The 11,397-nt window shown below is 45.8% G+C and overlaps 1 protein-coding gene across 1 annotated transcript; it reads left to right on the plus strand.

Moving 5' to 3' along the window:
* The first annotated feature begins 1,483 nt into the window (after positions 1 to 1,483).
* Positions 1,484 to 8,677, plus strand: MED10 (mediator complex subunit 10). The gene is made up of 4 exons (XM_082234683.1): positions 1,484 to 1,742; positions 4,202 to 4,285; positions 4,832 to 4,934; positions 8,069 to 8,677. The coding sequence occupies exons 1-4, from the start codon at positions 1,621 to 1,623 to the stop codon at positions 8,162 to 8,164; spliced, it is 405 nt and encodes a 134-aa protein (XP_082090809.1). The 5' UTR covers positions 1,484 to 1,620; the 3' UTR covers positions 8,165 to 8,677.
* The last annotated feature ends 2,720 nt before the right edge of the window (positions 8,678 to 11,397 follow it).

Consider the following 11,397-nt stretch of genomic DNA (forward strand, 5'->3'; position numbering starts at 1 on the left):
CAGGGGTAGGCAATCTAAGGCCCGGGGGCCGGATGAGGCCCAATCGCCTTCTCAATCCAGCCCGCAGACGGTCCGAGAATCAGTGTGTTTTACATGAGTAAACTGTGTCCTTTTATTTAAAATGCATCTCTGGGTTATTTGTGGGGCATAGGAATTTGTTCATTTCCCTCCCCAAAATATAGTCTGAAGGACAGAGGACCGGCCCATGGCTGAAAAAGGTCGCTGAACCCTGGACCAGGCTGAGAACCCCTGATCTAGTCCAACCCCTTGCAATGCAGGAATATGTAACTGCCCTGGGTAGGGAATTGAATTGGCAATCTTGGCATTTCAGCACCATGCTCTAGCCAACTGAGCTATCCAGGCCAGATAATGATGATATTATTATTATTACAGTGGTACCTTGGCTTAAGTACTTAATTCGTTCCGGAGGTCCGTTCTTAACCTGAAACTGTTCTTAACCTGAAGCACTTTAGCTAATGGGGCCTCCCGCTGCCGCCGGAGCACGATTTCTGTTCTTATCCTGAAGCAAAGTTCTTAACCTGAAGCACTATTTCTGGGTTAGCAGAGTCTGTAACCTGAAGCGTATGTAACCTGAGGTACCACTGTATTATTATTATTAGTGTACATTTGAAACACATTATTTCTCTCAAAGACCTCTGGGCACCAGGGCTTACCCATCACAGAGCTATAATTCCTAGTAACCTTGAAACTAAAGTGGATCTATTGAAACATTTGTCATCCTTTGATGAAGTAGAGAGAGAAAAATAGGGAAAGCTATTCCACTGGAGCAAATCACCCCCTTCTTTGATTATAAAATGTGTGACCAGCCACCCCATGTGCAGCCCTATTAAAAATATTTTTCATCTTTCAAGGAAAAAAGGCAGAGTATAAATAAATATATATACTTATAATATTTATCAATTATAAATATATAATCCCGAGAATCAGTTGGACACTTAATTTATGATGGACGTATATATTTTTATTCCTGACTTTTTGAAACTGCTTAATTGCCGCGGGGGGGGGGACAACAACCTCTAAGCGGTATATAAAAAATGAAGCGTGTGTTTCTGCGGGGAGGGGGGAATAAGAACACGAGCAGCACACAAAAATGGCTTCTCTGGCTCACAACAAGGGGAAAATCAGATTAGCATCTCCTCTGGCCAATGGCGGCGGTGTCCAGCAGGAGGCGGAGCAATAAAGTAACCCGCCCCTCACTATGAAAAGCCTGCCAGCCTTTCTCAACCTGTGGGTCCTCAGATATTGTTGAACTACAACTCCCATCACCCCTAGCTAGCAAGGCCAGAGCTGAGGGATGATGGGAGTTGTAGTCCAACAACGTCTAGGGACCCACAGGTTGAGAACGGCGGCTTGCGCATGAGCCCCCTCACTCGCTCTCTCGTGGGGGCGGAGCCTAAGCCGGAGAGGCTGCTGAATCCTCTCGCTGGGAGGAGGGGAGAAGAGAGGAGGAGCGCGGCTGGACCCGGAAGCGGAAGTGGCCGCGACGGCCTCGATGGCGGCTCCCTTGGCAACGGGCGCCGCCAGGGAGCTTTGAGGAGGAGGAGGAGGAGGAAGGGAGGGTCTTCCATCGCCGGAGCGCCGACGGCCAGGCCCGAAGGGATGGCGGAGAAGTTCGACTCCCTGGAGGAGCACCTGGAGAAGTTCGTGGAGAACATCCGGCAGCTGGGCATCATCGTCAGCGACTTCCAGCCCAGCAGCCAGGCGGGCCTCAACCAGAAGCTGTGAGTGCCCCCCCCCTTCTCAGCCCCCTCCTCTCCCTGCTCCGAAGGCAGTATTGTGGGGAGCGGCTGTTTCCTTGCGCGCCATTATACCCTAGTGCAGTGTTCCCCAACCTTGGGCCTCCAGCTGTTTTTGGACTACAACTCCCATCATCCCTTACTAGCAAGACCAGTGGTCAAGGATGATGGGAATTGTAGTCCCAAAACAGCTGGAGGCCCAAGGTTGGGGAACACTGCCCTAGTGGGTTAATCGACTGTCGCTTTATTTGATATTAAGTTGTCGATCTTAATAATAATAATAATAATAATAATAATAATAATAATAATAATTTATTATCTGTACCCCGCCCATCTGGCTGGGTTTCCCCAGCCACTCTGGGCGGCTTCCGCAAAGACCAAAAATACACTAAGATGTCACCCATTTAAAACTTCCCTAAACAGGGCTGCCTTCAGATGTCTTCTGAATGTCAGGTAGTTGTTTATCGCTTTGACATCTGATGGGAGGGCGTCCCACAGGGCGGGTGCCACTACCGAGAAGGCCCTCTGCCTGGTTCCCTGTAACCTCACTTCTCGCAATGAGGGAACCGCCAGAAGGCCCTCGGTGCTGGACCTCAGTGTCTGGGCTGAACGATGGGGGTGGAGACGCTCCTTCAGGTATACTGGACCGAGGCCATTTAGGGCTTTAAAGGTCAGCACCAACACTTTGAATTGTGCTCGGAAACGTACTGGTTGATTTTAAGTCATTTTCACGTATCGATTGTGGTTTGCTCGTGTCAGGTTGCCAAAAGATGTGTGATCTTGTATATATTTTCCCTCTACACTTTGCCCTGCATGCGGTCATATAGAAAAGTGAAAAACGTAATATGGTTAAGATTGCCTGTTTGTGGGATGCTCTTTCCCCAGGGATGCTCGCCAGGTGCCATTGTTGCACATCTTCAGGTCCCAGGTGAAAACTTACCTCTTAACAAAAGCCTTTGGCTTCTTAATCTATGTATTTTTATTATTACGTTTATATCCCACTTTTCCTCCCAGTAAAGGAGCTCAGGGTGTCCTGCACAGTTCGCCTCCCTCCCCATTTATTCTCACAACAACCCTCTGAGGTAGACTAGGCTGAGAGACTGTGACTGGCCCAATCCCCCCCCCCCAAGTGGTGATTCGAACCCTAGTCTCCTGAGTCCTAGTTTAACACTCAGACGACTACATCACACTGCCACTGTGGCCTTTTAGAAGTGGGTGGAATGTTTTTCAATGTATCCCCCCCACTCCATTGGTCTTAATGTATCTATTGGGTTTTGTCTGTTTGTAAGTCACTTTCGGTGGCCTTGGGCAAGATAATGCAACATCTTTCTGTTTGTGTGTAATCTTTTTTACATCGGTTTGGAGACAGTGTGCATGGGTATGTATCCCTGGATTTTGCTCCTACAGGAAGTAGTGATGGCCACTATCGTGGATGGCATGATTTCAAAAGCGGATTAGACAGAATCATGTAGGAGAAAGACATGTTCAGTTTCCACTGTTGGAGACTGCATGCCCCTGAATACCAGTTCTTGGAAGCTACAAATGTGAAGTTACACACACATTCTGCTTGTCAGCTTCCAATAGGTATCTGGTTGGCTATTATGAGAGCAGGATGCTGGACTACATGGGCTATTGGCCTGATCCTGCAAGCTCTTGTTGCGTTCTTACTCCTGAAATTGTCTTTGATTAGACAGCTGGTAGTCAGAAGTCTATAAAAATGGAGGTTCCATTGCTGGTCATTGCTAATAGATGAAAGGTCCATATGCGTATTGTTTTTTTTAATATATAAATATTTTATTAAGTTTCCACAATAAAAGACAAAGAAAATACAAAATCACAAAAAAACAATACAATGCAAAAATACAAACATTAAACACATCAAAAGAAAAAGAAAAGAGAGATAAAAACACATATAATAACAAAAAACAAAAATTCCCTCTTTCTTAATTTCTCATCTTCAATTAGCTTATTTTCCGGACTTCCTCACATCTCCCGTTCTTATATCCCTTTTTAAAAAAATTAATTCAGCAAATTCATAACGTATTAATTTATCTGTTGTTAGTCCAATCTTACATTTTACTTTGTTGCTACAGCCCCTGCAATTCATTTCAATGTCCTTAACATTCATAAATTTTACAATATTTCTGCAAATAAGTTTTAAATTTCTTCCAGTCTTCCTCCACCGTCTCCTCTCCCTGGTCTCGGATTCTGCCAGTCATTTCCCATATGCGTATTGTTTTGAAAAGCCACCTCCTCTATGGATTTAGAGGAGGAAGGGATTGAGATCTGCCAGTATTTGGTTTTCTAGTGGTCCTTTTTATTTTTGAGAATGCTCTTTTTGTGTCTTTTAAAAATTACTTATAGGAATACAGACTAGTGCAAATTGTTGTGACTACTGTCTTAGTAGTTCTGGGAATGACTAAACCTATGTTTCCTTCTCCTAGGAATTTTATGGTCACAGGCTTGCAAGATGTTGACAAGTGTCGGCAGCAGCTTCATGATATTAGTGTGCCTTTGGAAGTCTTCGAGTAAGTGTTTTAACTTCACATGGTTACAGGCAATACTTATCTCCAAAGCCTATTGGTAATCGCCTTGGGGAAAGTATCTTGGTCGTCTTCATCTTAATGATTTTGATGAACAGGGCTAGACAGCAAACGTCTGTACTCTATAGAGCATAGAAGTAGTACTAAAGAGTGGTACTAAACTCTCTTCTGGTACTTTACTCTTCTGGTCTTTAAGAAGCATCTTGCAGAATATTACTTCATACCTTTTCTCAGTTTTTCTCCCCTCAGGTATAATTCTCGGAATAGTTTGGCTTTCAGCATCTGTTTAAAAAGGCAGTTCTTGTATGTTGATGCTAACTGAGCTAGGCGAACTTGTCGTAGTGCTTCTTAAAGTAGCCTGTATATTCAGTATTGATGTAAAAATGTCAGCAACATGTTCTTAGTTGCATATCTAATACATAATCTAGTGTGTCTTGTTTTAGAAAGTGTTGTGAATAGATGATCTATATGTCTGTTTTACACTGTATGGAAACCTATCTATCAAACCTGACATACAATTTATTTCCTCAGATATATAGATCAAGGCCGTAATCCCCAACTTTATACTAAAGAGTGTTTGGAAAGGGCTCTTGCTAAAAATGAACAGGTGAAGGGCAAAATTGACACCATGAAGGTAAGATAAAGGTGTTTCTCAAATAACATGTATTCACTAATAGATAAATAGTCTCACTAAAATGAAACACAAAATATATAGCAAAGTAAGTCTTCACCGATTATATCTGAAGGATCAAATTCTGTAACAAGAATTCAAAGTGTATTTAGAAATTAAGAATGGTCTGCAAATTGCAACTGATTGATAGTACCTAGAGTTTTCACAATCTGAGAGTGTTTCTAGATCCAGTTTTCTCATTTGAGGTTAACTAGTCCAGGCTTGGACCATCTGAAGTAACTACAGCAGCTGTGACCTTTGCTGCACAAGGATCCTTTCTGCCACTCCTACCTATACTCCAGTAATTTCCTGGATTGCATTGATATAATGTAAGGTTATCTTTTGAAAACAATACAGAGCTGCAGTTCAAAGTACAGTGGTACCCCGCAAGACGAATGCCTCGCAAGATGGAAAACCCGCAAGACGAAAGGGTTTTCTGTTTTGGAGGCGCTTCGCAAGACGAATTTCCCTATGGGCTTGCATCGCAAGACGAAAGCCCATAGGGAAATGCTGGTGGTCGGGAGCAAAGACTTTCGCCCACAGCCGGCCTTCAGAAGAGGACCTCTTCTGAAGGCCGGCGGGGGGCAAAAGTCTTTGCTCCCCCCGCCCGCCTGCCCCGGGCGATCTTAAAATGCTGGCGGGCGGGAGCGAAGCGTTTGCTGCCGACCCCCAGCATTTTAAAATCTCCAAGGGACAGCAGAGAAGTCTCTGTCCCGGGGAGATTTTAAAATGCTGGGGGTCGGCAGCGCTTCGCTCCCGACCCCCAGCATTTTAAAATCTCCCCCTGTCCCGGGGAGATTTTAAAATGCTGGGGGTCGGCAGCGCTTCGCTCCCGACCCCCAGCATTTTAAAACGCTGTTCCGAAGGGGGGGGCGGGGACACCTGCCCCAGCCGCCCCACTTCGGAAAGCTGTTCCGAAGTGGGGAGGGGGGGCCGGGACACCTGCCCCAGCCGCCCCACTTCGGAAAGCTGTTCCGAAGTGGGGCGGGGGGGCGGGGACACCTGCCCCAGCCGCCCCACTTCGGAAAGCTGTTCCGAAGTGGGGAGGGGGGGCGGGGACGCCTGCCCCAGCCGCCCCACTTCGGAAAGCTGTTCCGAAGTGGGGCGGGGGGGCGGGGACGCCTGCCCCAGCCGCCCCACTTCGGAAAGCTGTTCCGAAGTGGGGCGGGGGGGCGGGGACGCCTGCCCCAGCCGCCCCATTTCGGAAAGCTGTTCCGAAGTGGGGAGGGGGGGCGGGGACGCCTGCCCCAGCCGCCCCACTTCGGAAAGCTGTTCCGAAGTGGGGCGGGGGGGGCGGGGACGCCTGTCCCCGCCGCCCCACTTCGGAAAGCTGTTCCGAAGTGGGGCGGGGGGGGGGCTGGGACGCCTGCCCCAGCCGCCCCACTTCGGAAAGCTGTTCCGAAGTGGGGCGGGGGGTGCGGGGACGCCTGCCCCAGCCGCCCCACTTCGGGAAGCTGTTCCGAAGTGGGGAGGGGGGGCGGGGACGCCTGCCCCAGCCGCCCCACTTCGGAAAGCTGTTCCGAAGTGGCGAGGGGGGGCGGGGACGCCTGCCCCAGCCGCCCCACTTCGGAAAGCTGTTCCGAAGTGGCGAGGGGGGGCGGGGACGCCTGCCCCTGCTGCCCCACTTCGGAAAGCTGTTCCGAAGTGGCGAGGGGGGGCGGGGACACCTTCTGAAGGCGGGCAGGGGGCGAAAGTCTTTGTCCCCCCTGCCTGCCTTCCCAGGGGCTTTTAAATCGCCCCGGACAGCGGAGAAGTCCTCTGCTGTCCGGGGCGATTTTAAAATGCCGCCCGCCAGCATTTTAAGATCGCCCCGGACAGCGGAGAAGTCCTCCGCTGTCCCGGGGTTTTTTAAAATGCTGGGGGTGGGAAGAAAAGCCCTTGTCCCCCCCCCCCAGCCTTCAGAAGAGGTCCGGGGACAGACTGTCCCCGGACCTGGTCTGAAGGCGGTTTCCCTAGGAACGCATTAATTGATTTTCAATGCATTCCTTTGGGAAACCGTGCATCGCAAGACGAAAAAACCGCAAGACGAAGAGACTTGCGGAACGAATTAATTTCGTCTTGCGAGGCACCACTGTATAGCTCCCAGCCAATAACTGGGCTAGTCAGTTGGGCAGTTTGTGCTCCCCCAGGTAGCCCTGACATCTGAAGGAAGGCATGTGATGACTTTAGAAATAGGATCACCTTAGCTGTGGCATACTGCTTATGAAGTGTAGTTCTCCGCCGCTAGGAAGGCTCCCTTGGGTCTACATTGTCTTTTCGTTACTAGGCAATTTTAAAAATATGCTAAGTCTTTAATCTTTGGTTCATTAATTTAATCTTGCTGTTAACTTGATTTTTATTTTATAAGCCACTCTGGTGGGGTGTGTGACAATGCAGTGTAGTATATCAGTCTGAAAAAGCTTTCCAAAGACTAAGTTAAAATATTAATTTGGCTCTAGATGAAATGAATCGTGTGACTTGTTTTTATTGTATTTATTTCTTAAATTTGTATGGTGCCGTACATTTGTATATCTCAGGGCAGTTCACAACATAAAAATACAAGATAAAAACACAAAATTCATAATAAAAACAAGAACAAAACTAAAACGATAGTTCCCCTCCCCATCTCCTCCCAAAACAAGTTTAAAAGGGTATCAGATGTTAATCAGCCAAATGGCTTGTTGAAGAGGAACATTTTCACCTGGCTCCTAGAGGTGTGTAATGTAGGCACCAGCCTTCCATTTGCCTTAGGGATCTTTGGACATTTCCCTTCAAGAAGGCGCTCCCTGGGCTACAGTGCCAAACTGCTTTGAAAACTGAATGGAGCTCTCAAAGGACTTCGTTAACCTCCTTGGGTGCAAGCTGCAACCTTCTGTTTACAATAAGTTATAAGCACCACTGTGTGCGTACAGAGTGGGGTGGGGGCTTCATGCACATTCACCAGGTGTGTAGAGTGCATAGTAGCTTGATCAAGTCCTTACTTACTTTCTGTCAAATAAAACTGCTAACACATGGTGGTTTTGGTTGTTGGTACTGTTGCTAATACTATCTCCCTCCTACCCTCAGTGCTAATAAAAGGCCCAGTTTCCCTGCTTGACACTTTTTCTTTTTCTTCTTAGAAATTCAAAAGCCTATTGATTCAAGAGCTGACTAAAGTCTTCCCAGAGGACATGGCCAAGTACAAAGCTATTCGGGGTGAAGATTCATCTCCTTAATTACATTCTGTATTGTACTGTGTTCTTCTCCAGACACCGCTGATAGGTTATTGTGGCAATATTTGACATAACCAGAGGACTGAAAGTGCTGTATCCACAGAAGCATTGATTAAATGTTTTGTTTCTTGGAAAAGATGCAAGCTGATTCTCCAGTACAACATCTGAAGTCATTCAGGTTTCTAAGGACTTCAGTAAGAAGCCAACAACTGTGAAACAGTCTTTAAGGGGACTTCCGGCTCATATGTGAACTCAAGCCTATCAACATTGCTTTTTGTAAGATCCCATTTTGCATTACTTAGCATATATCTTTCTTATATAAAGTGGGGTCAGGCAGCTATATGTCTGCTGTTGATTCTCTGCCACCTACCAAATGGAGAAGGAGAATAGTTGCTGTAATCTCTCTTCCTGGGTAATTAATAGGTTTGTCCATACTTTTTCATTATACCTTGGTCTGCAGGAAGAGTAGAATGATTCTATGATGCTATATGAAAGAATAAACAAGAACATTTGCAACATTGTGCATGTGCAGTTGATATATTCTTTATAAACTGCTTGGTTTTGTATGGTTAATGCAAATGCCAAGCTTCTGATATTGAATTAGGTTGCAGCCTTGCTGGATTAAATTTGTATAGTAAAGTTGTTTATTTCCCCCCGCCTCCAAACTTCCATACGGTCTCTTGGGCTTTTTGCACGGTAGATGAGAAATGTCAATCTACATTTTAATCATCAAAGGTATTTACATGCTATACCTTGTGGGCGGCATCTAATTCATATCCATCTGCTGCTGGAAGGCATCAGTCATTGTAATGGAGGAGGTAGTTTGTGGGGGTTGGTGGAGGGATACACCCTTACTAAGACATGGCAGCTATAAACTAGCTCATACTTGTATCTTCATTACTCTGCAACTGTAGCAGTCAGTGCTGATTTGCATAGCTATCAAATGTACTGTATATTAAAAGGTCTAATCCCTTTTCTAATGAAGGTGGGGGAGGGATAGATGCTTGACAATCTATGCATTGGATAAAGTGCCTGGTTTTGGTGGAGCTGGTTTATACCATTCATACAAACAATTTATTACTAGTTCATATGTCCAGTTGTTCAAGGCCTTAGAGAGAAAGGTGGAGCTTCATCGCATGATCACCTATAGGCAATCCTCACACAATGTTGGTAACCAGGCAAGCACTCTCAAATAGTGGAAATAAGCTCTTCATCTATATGATTCATCAGTTATAATAGAGGGTCTGAAGCAAAGTGCAGGTATGATTAACTTGGAAGTATTGACTTGCTGTTTGTCATATTGCTCTGTGAAAATAGTTCTGGGACTGTTCAAATTATTTGCATTTGTACCCATGTCCTGTGTTACAGACCCTACACAGCTCCCCATTACTTCCATCCCATATAGATTCTAGTCTTTTCTCTCACACCCTGATACAATTCTTAGTAATTTCTATGCTGTTCCTCTTTCATTTTCTCTTTTCACCCTACCCTCACCAGAAATTGTAGATCTCTTATCTCTTTTCCCTGCCCCCCGCCCTACCCAAACTGTGTGTTAAAATGTGGGGATGAGCTTGTTGTGAAACAGCAGAGTGCCATTTTTCCTGAACAAGTTAACATCAGCAATTTTAATAATCACTGTAATTGTCAGTGTGTTCAGGACTAGTGCCAGCTTGGGAATGGCAGAGCTTGGCATGTTGCCATGACTGGCCCCTGCCTGGTACTAATGCCCATCAGAGACCCCAACCAGGGCACTGCTACTCCCGCCTCAATTCACACAACCCCCTTCTTCACAGATGTGCTTATTGGCAGTGGTGCTTATTATGGGAGCCAGTGAGGACTGGCTTGGTTTCCTTATGTGATGGGCAACTGCCATGTTACGTTTCCTGAGATGTGATGTCTAATATGATGCCCGCTTTCCATGAAAGAGAGCAACGGCAGTGCTTGACTCCCATAAAAGATTTATCTCTGACAAATGCAGAAAGGAAATTATATTCAAAGTGTGTTATGCTATGTTAGTGTAATATTTTAATTTGAAGGGGGAAAATACACCCTCATTAACAACCACTGCAAGAGGTTATTGAAATCCACACGAGGGCTAGTGAACCTCTGGGGTGCAGAGGAGCAGAAAAGATTTCCTGACACAATTTTTTGTGCTGAAGAGACCTGTTCATTCACCCAGTTTCCCCCCTTAAAACAACAACAACAACAACAACAACAACAACAACAACTCACTTTTCACAGCTTAGGCCATTCAGTTTTAAACAGTGTTTTAACTTTGCATTTTTAAAAATGTGTTAATCCAGTGGTGTTTGTTTTACAGATGACTCTTGTTTATGGGATGACTAGATAAATGCCCCCAATAAATTGATATGTAGGGAGCTTTCCCATGAATTAGACATAACACGCTCTTTCCCCCTAGGTGCGTCAATATTTCTGTCATTTTTTTTTCTTTTTCTTAGAAGGCCTCTCAAAGGCTTGAGTGCCTGGCGAACCATTCTGTGACTTGAACGGTCTTTGTTTTCCTGATTCTCCTCTGACATGCCCCTTTGTTAGCCTGGCCAGAGTCCCCTTCTCCCCTCTTCCTTCTGTCAATATTGTTGCAGTTAATGTCTCATCCCAGCTTTCCTTCTTTGTAAAGAAGCGAGCAAAGGAGATATTGAGCAGTTCAGCCTTGTATGTGTGCTGTTTGTCAGTACAATTTGTCCTTGAATTGAACTCCATTTCCTGGGTACCGTTTTGTCTGGTAGCTTTCAGGTCCTTTGTAAGATTTCTGCAGCAACCACACCAGTCTCTGGGTTTTCCTGCCATTGTGTTACATTGGCTTGGCCCATGATGATATTGGGCTGTAATGATGCTGGGTTATACCTACTTTAATAGTAAGGAAATTCTTTTTCACCCATTACTTGGGTGATCCTATCTCTCCCCCAGCCTGCCTCCCCAAATTAGGACATGGTTTAACTTATTCTGAGCCTATTTAAATCTCCCTCTCTCTAGCGCACACACACACACAAGTGCGCGCACACATACCCCGCTTTGAAGGTCAGAAACTGCCAAAATGTCTCCCTGATCCAGATATGTCAAGTGAGAGCTTTGAAATGCCCAGGAAAAAATCTGAGGCTATGAGAGTGCTTGACCTTACATTTGAGGCAATGTTCAGAATTGAGAATAAGGGTGGAGGGGGAGAAATTTGGTCCCGTTCACACTTAAAGCCAAATCTGCTGAACTTGCACTTTCCT

The sequence above is a fragment of the Podarcis vaucheri genome, assembly GCF_965113315.1.
Source record: "Podarcis vaucheri genome assembly, chromosome: 8".
NCBI lineage: Eukaryota > Metazoa > Chordata > Lepidosauria > Squamata > Lacertidae > Podarcis > Podarcis vaucheri.